Source organism: Dipodomys ordii, unplaced genomic scaffold (genome assembly GCF_000151885.1).
Source record: "Dipodomys ordii isolate 6190 unplaced genomic scaffold, Dord_2.0 Scaffold35, whole genome shotgun sequence".
Classification (NCBI taxonomy): domain Eukaryota; kingdom Metazoa; phylum Chordata; class Mammalia; order Rodentia; family Heteromyidae; genus Dipodomys; species Dipodomys ordii.
The window spans coordinates 11,840,988-11,857,297 of record NW_012267251.1 but is presented as its reverse complement, the minus strand read 5'-3'; the positions used below and the strand labels follow the sequence as shown (position 1 = coordinate 11,857,297).

The 16,310-nt window shown below is 45.7% G+C and overlaps 1 protein-coding gene across 2 annotated transcripts; it reads right to left on the bottom strand.

Moving 5' to 3' along the window:
- Window positions 1–610: 610 nt before the first annotated feature.
- Window positions 611–7,464, bottom strand: Dyrk3 (dual-specificity tyrosine-(Y)-phosphorylation regulated kinase 3). Of its 2 annotated transcripts, XM_013017348.1 has the most exons (4): window positions 7,219–7,300; window positions 5,546–5,679; window positions 5,089–5,197; window positions 611–2,480 (listed from the first exon to the last, which is right to left on the bottom strand). In XM_013017348.1, the coding sequence occupies exons 3-4, from the start codon at window positions 5,167–5,169 to the stop codon at window positions 903–905; spliced, it is 1,659 nt and encodes a 552-aa protein (XP_012872802.1). In that variant the 5' UTR covers window positions 5,170–5,197; window positions 5,546–5,679; window positions 7,219–7,300; the 3' UTR covers window positions 611–902. The 2 variants fall into 2 exon arrangements, with proteins under 2 accessions (XP_012872802.1, XP_012872801.1); XM_013017347.1 differs by lacking the exon at window positions 5,546–5,679 and having other exon boundaries at window positions 7,219–7,464.
- Between the last annotated feature and the right edge of the window lie 8,846 nt (window positions 7,465–16,310).

The window sequence follows — 16,310 nt, the reverse complement described above, 5'->3', positions numbered from 1 at the left end:
TGGTAAGTGATAAGAGATCTGTGAAATGCTTCTGAATGCCAAGGAAACAAATGGGAGACAAAATAACAACATTATCTAAAATGACAATGCATCAGAGAATGTTAAGGAAGAACTAATAAGTAGTAATGGCAATTGTCCAGGTAGCCAAGTTTGTTTGTTTGTTTTGTGCCAGTCCTGAGGCTTGAATTCAGAGCCTAAGTGCTGCCCCTGAGCCTTTCTGCTCAAAGATAACACTCTACCACTTGAGCCACAGCTCCACTTCTGGCTTTTGGTAGTTAACTGTAGTAAAGAGACTGAGGGATTTTCCTGTTAGGGTTGACTTTGAACTATGATCCTCTCAACCTCCTGAGTAGCTAGGGTTATACAGGCATGAGCCACTGGTACCTGGTTAACCAGGAACTTTGAGATGCTTTCATCCTGCCACCCCCACCGCCTCCCCTGCCAGCCTGACGTGAGCCCACAGAATGGCCTGCTGAAGTAAGAGTTCTAGCTTTGTCTCTCACGCATACCACCCACCCACATCCCAAACCATCCCTCTTGAACAGATGCTGAGGGAGACAGACTGGGGAGCCAGCATGTATTTTTGGAATACCTTCTAGGCTGAGAGAGATTCTTTTAAACCAACGGAGTGATACACAGGTGGAGATACCTCTGATGATAATGACAAAAATGCACTGACCTATAAAAAGTCATTTAATGTATATTCCAGATGGCCAACACAAGCTTGGTAGGTAATTAGCCCTTCCATAGTTCTTTTTATAGTCATATAAAAATGTTTTGCCTTGTTTTAAAAAAAAAGAGAGTTTAGTCCAACAAAATCATATCCACCAACGGGTTTGCATCTTTTTCACTTGCAGGTTCTCAAGATAAAAATACACACATCTGCATCCCTGAGCTATCCATTAGCTAATCAGTTTAGGCAATACACTGCACAAAGGTATACTGCCACTGGTTTCTGACATCAGGTTAGCCTTAAGCTTATTGGCTATGCCAACAACTGGAGGAAGCTTGGAACTCAGCCCCTGGAAAGCATTCGTAGGACTCACTACTGGTTTTCCTGGCACCTTGTCTGTGGTTAGAGACTTGGGCAGAGCCTTACTGATCCAGGGGTGTCTTAACGCTTGAGCTGGGGTCATGCGGGCAGAGGGGTCCCACTGAAGACATCTTTTGAGAAATTCTATGAACAAGTAGTCATCACACCCTTTCAGTGCTGTCCCCCAGTCTCTGCTGCCTGGGGTACCCCGCTTTTTACCCCGCCGTGAGCGACCCCCCACAAGTACAACTCTCCCATCTGACTGAGTAGTCATGGAACAGTAGCGAGGTAAGCCCTTGGAGTTAATAAAGTACTTGGCACGTTTGGATTGCTCCAGGAGTTTGGGTGGTGGCATTCCCAGAAGCTCCATCATGCACGCCAGCTGGTCGCCTTCATCCTCGCCGGGGAACAGAGGCTGTCCAGTGAAGAGCTCCGCCAAGATGCAGCCGAAACTCCATATGTCAATAGGCGTACTGTAGCGACATCCTAGGATGATCTCCGGGGCTCGGTAGAAACGGGACTGGATGTACGTGTAGAGCTTCTGGTATTCGAAACAGCTGGACCCGAAGTCGATGACTTTGGTGGCGCTGCGCCCGTGGTGTTTCAGGAGAATGTTTTCTGGCTTCAGGTCGCAATGAATAATCTTATTTTTGTGGAGAGCATCCAAAGACTGCAGGATGGATTGAGCAAACTTGCGGACCAGCTGGATGCTAAATCCCTGAAACTTGTTTTTCTTAATCAACTCATACAGGTCGATACTGAGCAATTCAAAAGCAATGCACACATGGTTCCGGAAGGTGAAGCTCTCCAGCATGTGAATGACGTTCATGCTCCCAGTCTTGTCTTGTTTCTTCAGATGCTCCAAGATCCGGATCTCCTCGGCCGCTTGCCGATGAAAGCGCTTTTCATTACGCACCATTTTTAGGGCCACGTACTGTCGAAGTTTGTGATCGTAGACTCGGGCTACCTGTCCAAAACTTCCCTTGCCAATAATTTTCAGCACCTCATATCGATAAGCGAGGTGGTCTCGAGGTACATGGATATAGGCCCCTTCTGCATCATCATAGCCCCCGTTATTGGGACCACCAACAACTCCTTGTCTTTTTTTGGCATTTGGACCTACAAAGTAGATTTCTGGGTAGTTGATAATTTCCACCTTCTCATAAGCAGTGAGGTGGTGCTTGTACTGCTTCAGGGCCTGCTCCGGCGTTAGAGGCACCGTCACTTTGAGTGTCTTGGATGAACTGCTGGATTTCACTGTGTGAAAGCTTTCTACACTTTTTCTCTGAGAAGTGGGAGGTGAGCATTTTTCGGAGTCACCGGCGCCTTCTGATAGGAACGTACCAGACCGCCTGTTGCCAAATTCTTGAAACAGCTGTTCTACCTTCATCTCACCTCCATTCAGAAAGTGCTGTGTATGCTCGCTTGTTAACTGCTCACTGGAGATCTATGGGAGAGAAAAATACATACACTGTCACAGTCCTTAGAAAGGTTAGAAAAGATGAAAGAATCCTCCCTCTGACTGAACAACATCAAAACATGAACCAGTCATGTTTATTTTAAGGTTAAAAGATCCAAATGGGAGCTAAGAAAAGCAAGTCTAGAGACTTGTGTTATACTAATTCGGACTCCCTGAGTATTAAGGTCGCTAGTCCCTTGTGTATACCCTGCTCTTGCTCATAACAAAATGGCTGTCTTAGCATTCCTTAAGACACTAGCTTCCTTCCTTACAGATTGGTCTTGTATGAGACCTCTTCAACCCACTCAACTATTTACATGCTACTTACTCTCCTTGAAGGCCCGGTTTAAGCCAGCCACCAGTGGCTCATGCTCGTAATCCTAGCTATGTGAGAGGCGAAGAAATGGAGGATCATAGTTCAAAGGCAGCTGGGGTGAAAGAAAAAAATGTGAGACTTCTTTTCTACCCATACCTGGGGGGCACATCTGTTGTCTTTAGCTTTGTGAAAGGTTGTGATATTTGGGAGAATCAGGATTCCAGGTCAGCCTGGGCAGAAAAGTAAGGAAGCTAGACAGGGTGGGGTACTGTCAGTTATCAGCAATGGGAAGCCTAAAGGTAGGCAGATGGAGGCTCAGGCCTGTGCTAACATGAGGAAGCAAGCCCTTATCCTAAAAACAAGCAGAGAAAAAGAGGGCTGGAGACATGGCTCAGGAGTATTAACACCAGCCTAGTAAGAAGGTGGCTCTGAGTTCAAGCCCCAGAAATAAATAGAAATAAAACCCAGTTTAAGCCCTCTTTTCCACTTAGCACTATTTCAAGCCCATTCTAATTAACCTCTCTTCTGCCCCCTCCCTGGTCCTGGGGCTTGAAATCAGGGCCTGGGCATTGTCCCTAAACTTGAGCCACTGCTCCACTTCCAGCTTTTTTTGGTGGTTAAATTGGAGATAAGATTCAGAAAGTGCTTTGTATGATCATAAAGGTGGCTTCATTCAAACTGTGATAATCAAATCTCAGCTTCCTGAGTAGCTAGGATTACACTTTTGAGCCACAGCACCTGGCTTTTAACTTTGCATTTTGACTATAGCTTTTGGAGTCTGTCCCTTACCCTTTGCCAGTTGACTATATATGGACAATGTAAGATACTATATATATATATATAGTACTGAGAAGATATTTGAAAAATTAGTGGACAATGTAAGACAAGATAAGATACCATATGTATGTATGTATGATATATATATATATGTGTGTGTGTGTGTGTGTGTGTATATATATATATATATATATAGTATAAAGAAAGAGAGAAAAGAAAGGGAAGAGAAGGAAGGAAGGAAGGCAGGAAGGAAGGCAGGAAGGAAGGAAGGTAGGAAGGAAGGAAGGAAGGAAGAAGCGGGAGGGAGGGAGGAGGGGAGAAGAAAGTAGAGAGGGAAGGAAGGGAAGAAGGGAGGAAGGGGGAGGGAGGGAGGAAGGAAGGGAGGGAAAAGAATGGAAAGGACAAAAGGAGATAAATTAATTTTGATCTTGAAAAATAATATTCTAAGTGACCTACCAGAATGAGATCATCATGGACCAACTCCAAATTAAAGTTAAAATGAGATTTAAGTCAGATGTTCAGAACTCCAGAACTCTGGAATTCTCAGAAGCTTTTATATGTATTTATATAGTATTTATATGCTAAAGAAAGAAACTCACAGAGAATGCAAAGACATCCCACTGTAGTCCAGAAAGAGGGATAAAAATAGGGTGCACAGACTCAAATGTTTCAGCCCATGCTTTAATATTATTAACCTTGAAAATGGCGAAAAGGTTGCTTTGAATTAGATAAAGATGGAAACTTGAGAAGAACTATGAGCGATACCAGTAATTTCAACATAGAAATAACTTCAGGTTTTAAACACAACACATGAGTGAAAAGCAGGAAAATGAAGTTATTTCAATTCTCCATGTTTCTTTAGATGCCATAGGTAGTATATTTTAAGGTCACAGGATGGTTTCTCCTTGTCTTGGAACATGCCCAAATCCAGCTCTGACTACTAATGTATGGGTGCTTGAAAGAATATGAATTAATTTTATTATCTTAAGTAAAATGGTGTCAGAAGCTAAGTGTCTGCAGCTTGGAAAATGATTAAATGCATCAAAACCCAAACTGTATTGTTCAAGTTTAATTGATGAGTTACAAAATGGTGCTCTTTAGCATACTAATTAAGCTCACATTGCATCTCTTCTTTTCAGGGACAAATTGTGCCCATTTACAATTTCTGAGATACTTTTTGTTTGCTTGTGTTTAAAAGAGCACATACTCTCTGCATATCATCCTCTCTAGACATAAGCATTACTTAAATAGCAGATGATTAAATAATCTACTCTTTTTTTTCTAATGTCATGTTTTATTTCTGTAGAAACTAAAAAGTGGGCTTCAAATTAAAAATCTGCAAAACTAAATTCAGACCCCAGAAATTCCTTTTCCAGTTAGGAGAAACCTAAAGGAAACCAAACAAAGGCTGTGTGGCTAGTGACATGCATTGCACCTGGGGTGTGGGGCAATGTCCTCCTGCCCAAGATGATGAGAATGCCAAGAATGGGCTCCTGCACTTACATTTAGTCTTCGGGGTAGAGGCGGCTCAGGAGTGCACAGAATATTTGAACAGGGTGGGCATTTGGTTTCATCGATCATCATGAAGGAATCGTACACACCATCCTCCAATCTAGTTGAAAGGATTACAGATAAAGTTTATGAGTAACTGAAGAATATCAATTTCTATTTCAAAATACCCTGTGTCTGAACTGCTTCAAGGCTTGCTACAAACAACTATTTGTAGAAATGTCTACACATTGGCATTGTAAACAAGTGGGCCATTTGGCAGAAGAAGAAAAGAATACCAATTCCCCCTCCCCCCTTTTTGTAAAGAGGCATTTCTAAATACTTTAAAATAGTTAAAATAACAAGATTTACTTCCTAAATATTGTTTTGTTTAAAAAAAATCAGGACTATCAATTAACTGACTACTGGAAAGTGCAGGCTATTTGGAATATGGAATATTAAGACCACAAACCTTCATGATCATGTCAAAATCTGAGACTTGGAATCTAAACTCAGCTCTATCACTGGCTTCAAGGCTTTTGCTCTGAGCCAGTTTTCCGGGGCGACAGGAAGAGAAGCTCTGTCTCTACACACTTCTGGTTCTTACTGGCAAGAAATAAAAGGTTTTTTAGGGCCGTGTTCTCTTTATTAATTTGCTTACTTTCCTACTTACATCTACCTAGTTTGCAGGAAGATACAATCATTACTAGATGCTCTAGATAATAAAACTGTATTTTACTTCTGTCTCCACTTCATTTACCAGGAGATGGGGCAGGCCAAATAATAGCTAAATGATTGTGGTTCATTTTTCAAGTCTCTAACATGTGGACCCAAAGGATGGAAAGGATTTATTTAATCTGCAAGATGGTCCTGAATAATGTAATTCATTCCGTAGCAAGAATACAGATTTCCAACACCTCAACAGTTCACAGTATCTTTTATATTGCATACTGTGAATACAACGACGACCAGGTGGCAAAAGAAGCATTTTTTTAAAAAAATGTCTTTTAAGCTGAGGAGAAGGTGGCTGATGCCTATAATCCTAGCAATTCAGGAGGCTGGGATCTGAGGATCGTGGTTAGAAGCCAGTCTCTGCCTATAAAACTCATCACCAATTAACCACCAAAAATGCCAGAAGTAGGGCTGTGGCTCAAGTGGGAGAGCACTAGCCTTGAGCACAAAGGTCAGTGACAGCGCCCAGGATTCAAGTTCAAGTCACAGGATTGGCGCACACACGCGCGCACACACACACACACACACACACACACACACAGTTTTGAGTATATTTTTTACCAAAAAAAAAAAAATCCTTAACTATTTTAGCCCTGTAAAAATCCTTTGTAAGGTTAGTTCTAGAGTGTGCTGCATTAAAAGAATACAAAGGCCGACACAAAAACAGTACAAATATTTTTAGAATGTTCTGTTTAAACCGTGCTCACATTCTGACGGGATCATCTCTATCTTTAACGAGGAAACGCTTCGCCGACAGAAACCTAATGTGCTGGGTGTGAACCACCCTTCTGCCACAGCGTGAAAAAACAAACAAACACACAAACAAACAAGGGACCGGGCACCATCTAGACGCTCCACACCCGCAAGATTTCCAACTAGCAGGAAATGATCGCAGGAAGGCGCCACGGACCGAAAGGGGGGGGGGGTCCCTTCTCTCCACTGAAGACTACAGAGCCAGGTGGGCAGTGTCTCCACCTCGAATCTGCCCAGCAGAGCCCCCAGATCCCACGCCAGCCCGCCCCCTGGGGCAACCCCCCCCCCCGGAGTTCCGAGCAACAGGGCCTCTTTGAAGAAGGTCTGGCTCCCGGGTTCCCCCAGTCTTGCTAAAAGAAGTAATACACCAAATAAACGCCCTGGGCTTCCAGATTGCCATACCACGCACCCCGATCTGGGGTTCCGGGTACCGGGGGGGGGGTAATGCTCTCCCCCACCCCACGCTCCAGCCCCGCCCGCCCTCCGCCGGGCTGTACGGGAGGCTGGAAGGGGTCGGTCCCGGGAGGGAATCGCAGCCCCCGGGCGGGGTGCTCAGCCAACCTCCAGCCCAGGCCTTCGCCCACCCCACCCCGGCCTCTCCAGCCAGCTCCAGGCGCTCACTCGGGCGCCCCCAACCCGTTACCCCCGGGGCGCCGTTACCTCCGCTGCTGAGGCGGGAGCCCGACCCCGGGTGGCCCCGCATCCTTCCGCCCCGGCCCGCGAGCCGTGCCTCCCATCGCTAGCTCCGGAGCCCCTCCACGAGGGGAGGGGCGGCGGTTGGAGGGTCCGCGGGCCGCGTCCACCTGCGCCGGGCCGGCTGCGTCTGCCTCCGGGGCGCGCCGCTGCCCCGGGGACTCTCGGGGACACACTGCAGCTCCGCGCGCCCGGGCTCCGGACCCGCCCCGGCGGGGAGCAGGGAGCCGCGCGCGGGGCGGGGGAGAAGGGGGCGGAGCGGGCCGGTCGCCTAGCAACCGCGGCACGCCCCCGGGAAACGCCTGACGCGGCTTGCGCGCTGACGCACGGGGGTGGGGCGCGGCTTGGAGGTGTCTCCCCAGCGGGCCTCTGGCGCTGGCTGGGGGAAGGTTTGGGGTACGCTTAGAGCTGGGGCCGTGGAGGGCGGGGCGCACGGCTGCCACGGTCGAAAGCCCCCAATTGCCGCCCCAGAGGCGCCGCCCGCCGTCTGGGGCTCCCCAGGAGCACGTGGCAGAGGGGAGTTCTAAAACCTCGGGCTTGGATTCGAGTGAAAAGTGAATCGGTGGATTGTTTTCAGACTTAACACCCCGGCGGGGCGTGACCGGGGAGAGCCAGACTCTTAATGACCCCGTACCGTACTTGCACCGAAGAACGATTGTCCCAATCCCAATTTCCACCCCGGGGTGACATTCCTCCTTCACAGATTTTTCTTTTTTTACGTGGGATCCGAAGTTGGGCTAGGGCGCAGAAAGGCTAGGGTGCAAGAAGAAAAGCCATTTCACAGATGGGGAGACGGAGGCCGGGGAGCCTCGCTTCCTCGTGGTCATCTAGTGGCGAGGCGTGGACTGGCCTAACAGCCTGGCCTTCCTCTGCAGCCAGGACGCCTCGGAAGGCTCTGCCTTTGCCCTCTCCCCCCTCAGAGAGTGTGAAGGCGTCTCCCAACTCGCTGTACAATTCAGACTCTTCGGTCAGACCGAGGTTTGAAGGTAGAAAGAGTTAAAAATGAAGTCGGCGTTTAACCAGACACCCAGGTCCGAACGCCCGCGAGGCGCCGACCGCGGGCGCCACCTGGCGGGGCCTGGGGGGTCATGTCAGGGCAGCCCCCCAATAACAATACATTCTAGTTTCCACCCCAGCGTCATTCCCTGAGTGAAAGTCAGATACCCTGTTCTCCTGTGTCCAAACAAAGGGCCCAGCGTCTCTTCTTGAGTTAAGAACCTGTTCGTCTGGGGAATTTTCCTTTTTGTAATCAATGTGCTTGTTCCTTTTTTTTGTAGCCTGCCTATAATAGATACAGAAGCAAAACACGTTTTCTTTCGCGATGATCATTTCATTTGTTTTTCTAATTTTATAAAAAAGCTTGTACTTTTCCCCTGCCTTCCCCCTTTTCTCTTCCCCTGGCACCAGAGCAATCTTGCTCTTGTGGACATTTGCATTTAGGCTCTTTGAAGCTTTTGTTTGAAGAGTTCCCTGGCAACAAAAAGTTTGGACAAGATTGTTAGGAAAGTCCCTCCCAGCCCCACGATTGCAAAACCCTGTTAAATAACCCCTGCCCCTGTACCTCTGTGGATACCGCAGACCACTCTGCTACCCTGAATTGTTGAATGAGACTTGCCTACACTTGTTTCCTTACCGCATTCTGAATCACCTCCGCGAGAGAATTGCATCTCCCGCCTGTGTTTGAAACACATTTTTCAGAGCCAAGCCGAGACAAGCTGTGTTTCAGGTAGAAAACACAGACGCTTCCTTTGTCTTGTCTGTTGTTCCCAGGGTCAAGGGAGGGAAGATTCTTGTTGAGGGTGGTGAAGCTCCATGAACCTCTGACCTTAGAGGTGAGAGTACTTTGCCGAGTTTCCTCAAAGAATCCCCGTTCCATAAATGGCAAGTCCAAGTTCAAGTCCAGTAAGGGTCTAACAGGAGCCCACTTACCCCCCACCATGCAGCTTCCCACACCCTCCAGCTTCAGAGATAAGCAGAAAATAAAAAGATGCCTGCCTGTCCTTTGAAACCAGCTCTAGTACATCAGAAAAATAAGTAACATTGAATAAACCAAAGCATGCAAATATTGGGCCAGAGTGTAGGCAAAGGGTTCAAACCTCAGCCCTGCAAATAAATAAATAAGATCTGGGTTAGATTCCCAGCACTACAAAGACAAAAACAACACATGGAATGCTCTGAATGCAATCACAGCAGTTTCAAATGTACAGCAGGAGCTAGGTGCTCATGCATGCAATCTGAACTATGCAGGAGACTGAGATCTGGGGGATAGTGATTTAAAACAGGCCTGCTAGAAAAGTCTGTAACACTATATCTGCAAAAAAGGCAGGCTGGAGATGTGATTCAAATGGTAGTGCACTAGTTAAGCAAGCATGAAGCCCTGAGTTCAAACCTTAGTATTGGTGAGAAAATACTCTTGTGGCCACATTCAACTGGAATTTTTTTTTAAATCAAACATTTGTTGGTAGATGAAGTTTGAAATTGTTTTATAGAGGTTGGAGGCATGGCTCAGGTGGTAAAGTGACAGCCAGTGAGCAAAAGTGTCAGATGTCAAGTTCCAGTCCCTGGTTTCGGACAAAAAAAAAGGAATCATTTCATACCTTTGAATTTCTTTACAGTACTATGTGCCACAATGCTTACAATGGCACAGGCACCACAAAACTGTGTTTTTAAAAAGTCATTCAGACCAAAGCTATGCAAGTCCCTCTTCTGATACTTCCCATCTCCAGCACTGGGGACAGCAGGTGCTTAGTCTACTAACACCCCTTCTGAGGGTTCTTTATTTTGGTGGTTGTGGGGCTTGAATTCTGGGCCTGGGTGCTGTCCCTCAGCTCTTCAGCTCAAGGCTAGCGCTCTACCATTTGAGCCACAGGGCCACTTCTGGTTTTCTGGTGGTTTACTGGAGATAATAGTCTCATGGACTTTCCTCCTGGGGCTGGCTTTGAACCATAATCCCCAGGTCTCAGCCTCCTGAGTAGCTAGGATTACAGGTATGAATCACCAGCGCCCTGCTTGAGGGTTGTCTTTATTAGTCCCAAACCCCAGAAACATTTATTTTTCTTGTTTTTGTTCGTATCTTTTGTTTTTGGTGTCAATACTGGGGTTTGAAGTCAGGACCTAGGCACTGTCTCTGCTTTTTCATTCAAGGCTGAAATGCAACCAGTTGAGTCACACTTCTACTTCCAGCTTTTTGGTGGCTAATTGTGGGTAAGAAGAGTCTTACAAATTTTTCTGCCCAGGCTGGCTTCAAACTGGGATCCTTAGCTCTCAGCCTACTGAAAATCTAGTATAGTTAGGACTTTTTCTTTTTTTTTTTTGTCTACAATCTTTTTTTTAAATTTAATTTAATTTTTTTGTGAACATACTGTACAGAGGGGTTACAATTACATGGGCAGGATAATGCGTACATTTCTTATGAAGCATTGCAGCCTCCTCCTTTGTTTACCCTTCACATCCCTTCCCTACCTCCCCCCCTCCCCCCCCCCCAATCCGCCCCCCTCCCCGCACCAACGTTGTAAAGCTCGTTTTGGACATGACCTTGTACTTCTCATTGTTGCAACAGGTCCACCTGTATCCTTAAATGACTTTTTTCCCCATCTCCTCCACAAGTTATACTGACATCAAATATAGTGAAAGCAGGGGTTATACTGTGGGGGAGGGACATACAAAGCAACAAAGTGATAATTTTATAAATGCGTTAGAAACAAATGCATGAAATAAAAAAGCATTAAAATACATATCTAAGGGTTCATTTTCCTAACATCACATTATCTGGCCTTTTGCGCTTGACTTAGGACTTTTTCTTTATCCCAAATTGCTGCCACCTCTGTTTACTCTTCCTGAGTTAGCATAACCAGTGTAACCTGCTGACCCTGAAGGAACATATGAGTGATGTTTCTGAAATTTTAGAGGCAAACCAGGACTCTTTCTAATCATCACTAACATTGACAGTCTGTGCTACGTTCCAAGTACCCTCTGAAGCGCCTTAATATATTTGCAGATTTAAAAGTCATGGTAAGGGGCTGGGAAGGTGGCTCAGTGGTAGAACACTTGCCTTGCATGCCTGAGGCCCTGGGTTCGATTCCTCAGCACCACATAAGCAAAAAGAAAAAAGCCAGAAGTGGCTCTGTGGCCTTGAGCTGAAGAGCTGAGGGACAGTGCCCAGGCTTAGAGTTCAGGCCTCACGATCGGACCCAAAAAAACCCAACCAAACAAAAAGTCATGGTAAGTGAGGTAGATGCCACCCTTTAAGTAACACTTCTGGAAACAGTCTCAGAGATCAATAACTCACCCAAGGCATGCAGCTACCAGCTGATGAGCTGGGACTCACCCCCACACCCTAGTCTGCCCATATATTGTGTGCATTCCCTGGTGTGGCAGAATAAACCACGGGGCTCTTTGAATTGTGTGGCACACAGCATCCCTGAGTTGATTCTGACATAAGGTAAACAGTCCCCCAAAGTCATCCATAACCTACTCCCCCTAATCTATGACCCTGCTACCTTTCTTGGCAAAAGGAGTTCAGAAATACGATGAAGGATTGTGAGATGAAATATTTTATTCTGACTAGTCTTGACAAGATGGGGGGGGCGGCAGGGGAGGATGTGATCGTGGATGCAGAGATGGGAGGGGGAAATGGAAGGAGGGAGGAGGAGCCATGAATCATGCATGAGGCACTCTACCTGCAGGGGACTCTGGATGTTTATGACATATAGGCTGTGTTGTGTGGCCTAGCTCCAGCTTCTCAAAGAACAGTAAACATCTGTTTAAAAGGAAATCACTTCCCCTAGGATTAGGTAGCACTTGAAATCCTGACTTTGAAGTTCTCGGAACAACTTGCCTCAGCCCCAGTCTCTGCCAGTCCGCTGACTGCTGGTCTCCCTCTAGGGCCTTCACGAGAAGCCCTGCTTCAGGACCGTGAGCCCCTCACTCACCTAGCTTCCCTTGTCCCTGCCAGGGAACTTACAGATCCCACATCATCCACAGAGGCAGGATTCCCTCTGTAGAATTTCCCCAGGAACCAGCAGGTGTTGGAATCTCCACCAAGACTAGGGTTTCTGCCACAGGTTGTGAGGGACATTTTTACTTTAGATGAGTCCCATTCTTATGTAAGGAAGGAACTTTCTGAGATTCAGAGGCTTTATTTCTGAGAACTATAAAGATCTCTTACTGCCTGACTGTTAGTGTCTGAGGGTAGTTTCTGTGGGTCAGGAACTCAGCAGGACACAGTAGAGATTGTGAATCTGTGCTCTGTGATGGCTGGGTCATAGCTAGGAACTTGACAATCTTTGGGATGGCCAGGGCTGGTGGGGCTCACTCATGTGGCCGGTAAATTATGCTGACAGATTGGTTTTTCCCACATCAGTCTCTTATGTAGATTTTTTTTTTCCTTTTGTGCCAGTAATGGGGCTTGAACTCAGGGACTGAACACTACCCCTTAGCTATTTTTTTATGTTTTTTTGCTCAAGATTGGTGCTCTACCACTTGAGCCATACCTCCACTTCTGGTTTTTTGGTAATTAATTGGAGATAAAAGTCTCACAGACTTTCCTGTTCAAGCTGCTTCAAATCTCCACCCTCAGACCTCAGCCTCCTGAGTAGCTAGGATTATAAACATGAGCCACCCACATCTGGTTCTCTCACCATAATGGCCATATTCCACCAGAGCAAGAATTCCAGGAGACCTAGGAAATGGTCGTGACTTTTATGACTAACCCGTCAGAATCACACACTCAGTCTGATCATATGCTGTTGGTCACAGAGGTCAGTTCTGATCCCACATGGGAGGAGAGTATAAGAGAATGAAGACAGCTGAGGGCTCTTTTAGAGTCTGACTAACATAATCTACCCTCTGGCCCTCCATTCATTTTGTCCCTACAGCATAACATAATTCTAAAATGACTCCCCAAACTGGAGGAAATGGAATATACAGATTTGTCTCTGACAGAAGTTACTATGAAAATCATTAGGGCAAGTTTGTATATTAGGCCTTCTGGACTCATACTTTTTTATTTTTATTTATTTATTTATTTATTTATGCAGCTACTCAGTATCAGTACAGGTGCTTGAACTCAGGGCCTGTGTGCTGTCTCTTAGCTTTCTTTATTCAAGGCTGGCATTCTATCACTTGAGCCATAGCTCTATTTCTGGCTTTTTGCTGGTTACTTTGAGATAAGAATCTCACAGACTTTCCTGTCTAGTCTGGCTTTAAACCAAAATCCTCGTTTTTCAATGCTAGGAGTCAAAATGCGATGTTACAAATGCTAAGAAAACTGCCTCTCTCTAAGCCATATTCCCAGCCCCCCAATTCACTGTCCTTGACATTTCCATGAGCTTTAAATCAATGTACACAGTTGTATAATCACCCACACCATCAACACATTCCCATTGCTACAAAGTATCCTCTGTCCTTGCACTCAAAGCACAGGTGTCTATTTCCTGTTCCCAGTTTTGCCTTCAATCATGTTATATACATGGGGTCAAGATGTAGCCTTGGAGTCTGGCTTCTTCCACTTAACAGAAGTTATTTAGGAAATATCCATAGCAGTGTCTCAAAGTACATTCCTTTTCATTACTAAATAGAATTCTTGGTTTCTCCTCCCTCAGTGGAGGGAGGATTGAGTTACTTCTAGTTTTTGCAAAGGTGAGGAAGCTTCTGCACTTCATACAGATTTGTATGAACACAAGTTTTTAGTACAGTGGATAAATTCTTAAGTCTGGGAGTAAGTGTATGCTGATTTTACAACAGCCACAGGCTGGTCAGTAGCTCACACCTATAATCCTAGCTACTTAAGAGGTTGAGATTTGAGGACCGCAGTTGGAAGTCATCTCAGGCAGGAAAAACGGTGAGACTCTTATTTCCAACTAATCACTAAAAAGCTGGAGCCATGGTTCAAGTGGTAGAGTACCAGCCATGTGTAAAAAAGCTAAGGGACAATATCCAAGCCCTGAGTTCAAGCCCCAGTACTGGCACAAAAAGAAAATTGAGTTTTGAGAGTTTTTTTGTATTTTATAGATGCAATTCCTTTTTTTTCTAGGCTTATCTTTTCATTAACTTAACACTAAAAACTTTATTCATGTAATTGGTAAATAAAAATGGTATCTATTTGCTATGTGCAATCTGTTGTTTGAAAATACATTCATATATATACATACATATGTTTGTAATGAGATGGTTAAATTGAAGCAATTAATATTGTTAGTTCCCATACTTATTTGTGTAGGGGGGGGGATTAGGACACTTTAAATTTGTTCTCTTAGTAACTTTTTTTTTTTTGGTGGGTCGTGGGGCTTGAACTCTGGGCTTGGGTGCTTGCTGTCCCCAGCGCTCTTCAGCTCAAGGCCAGCACTCTACTGCTTGAGCCACAGCACTACTTCCGGTTTTCTAATGGTTTATTGGAGATAAGAGTCTCACAGACTTTCCTGCCCGGGCTGGCTTTGAACCTGGCTGTTTTGGAACTGAGATCCTCAGATCTCAGCCTCCTAAGAAGCTAGGATTACAGGCACGAGCCACAGGCACCTGGGTTCTCTTAGTAATTTTTAAGGTCTTAACATGTCTTTTGAAGAGCAGAGTATTAATTTTCACCAGTCCAAAATATCATTTTTAAAAATGGATCATGCTTATCGCGCCAGTCCCAAGCCCTCTTTGCCTAACATAGATAGAGCCACAAACATTTTCTCAATTTTTAAAAATAAGTGTCGTGATTTATATTTTCTATTTAGGTCAACAATGTTTTAAAATTCTCATTTGAAGAGGATGTGAGGTGAACATCCCTATTAGTCAGACTTTTTGTCACTGTGACAAATTCTTAAAATAAAAGCAATTTAACGGGAAGAAACATTAATTTTTGGCACAGTTTCAAGAAGTTGCAGTCCTAGGTTGGCTCACTCCATGGTTCTCGGCCAGTGGGAAAGCTGAACATCATCGCAGAAGGGCATGACAGAGGAAAAATGAGGTCCCTCCATGTGACCAGGAAGTAAAGAAAGAAAGGGATTGGGGGCAAGATAACACCCTTCAAAGGCATGCCCTCTGTGACCCACTTCCTCCACGCAGGCTCCGCCTCCTGAGCCGGTGGACACACTTCCTATTCAAGTAAGAACAGAACCAGGTTTGTTTCCTGGCCTGTTAAAGTGAATGGATGGTTTAGAGGAGGGTGCAGTAGAGTTAAACATTCTCTGTGTTTGGACAAAGGTATAATGATGTGTACCACATCATTACCATCCCATTTGGGATAGTTTCCCTGACCCCTAAAGATCTTCCGGCTCCTACCTGTCAACCACTAATTATGTCCTAGGCTTCTAATTAATACAGTCTTCTTTTCTAAGATGTGTGTGCAATAGTTTCCCTGGCTTGAAAGTTCTGCCATTCCTAAGTAACTTTCCTCAGCTCCTTACAAGGCTCACTCTACAGCTGAGCTCTAAGGGAACATCCATGTATCAGATACTCTGAAGTATGGCCCAGGTGGGGTTCAAGGAACGAGAGTCCGGACAGTGTCTTCCTCTGGGAAGGAGGGATGGCTCCTCTGGCTTTGGCCTTGTGGCTGGAGTACTTCAGCATACATCCCTGGAGGTGTAGAAAACAGGGCTGGCAATTGGGTCCCCGGAGGTGATGGGCGAGATTGCAGGATGCCTGCCTTTGGATACAGCAATGTGGAGGAGTCTCCATGTAACGGTGTCATATTTAAGACGCAAAGATTCGATCCAGTTTTAGTGTACAAGATTTAATCTAGCAGGGCCTAGGGTAATCTACCCTGTGTGGCTGCATGGGGCAAATTTGGGACAAGAGCAGATTCTCTTGATACTGAAATTATCACCCGCGTGTAAAGTGGAGGACAAACTCCTCCTTGAAGTCTCTCGCTTACAACGCAAGGCACAGACCTTAGCTGGAAGCCTTGCAGAGAAGCCTGGTTTTGAGAGCCCTGCACGCTTCATGAATCAGGGGTTCGGTTCAGATTGCAGAATCGAGCTAAACGACGTGGACTGGGAAGTGTTTACTTATCGCTGATGGCGCGGTGGGGACGCTCCAAGCCCGCAAGCAGGTCCAGGCCAGGGGGTGTGAGTGGG

Excerpts from the sequence above, each read along its gene's own strand:
- Dyrk3 (XM_013017347.1), bottom strand. The coding sequence starts at position 7,295 with ATGGGAGGCACGGCTCGCGGGCCGGGGCGGAAGGATGCGGGGCCACCC. Across the intron at positions 5,198-7,218 it reads CTCCCGCCTCAGCAGCGGAG|ATTGGAGGATGGTGTGTACG; the intron begins GTAACGGCGCCC and ends CCTTTCAACTAG. Across the intron at positions 2,481-5,088 it reads CTCTACCCCGAAGACTAAAT|ATCTCCAGTGAGCAGTTAAC; the intron begins GTAAGTGCAGGA and ends TCTCTCCCATAG.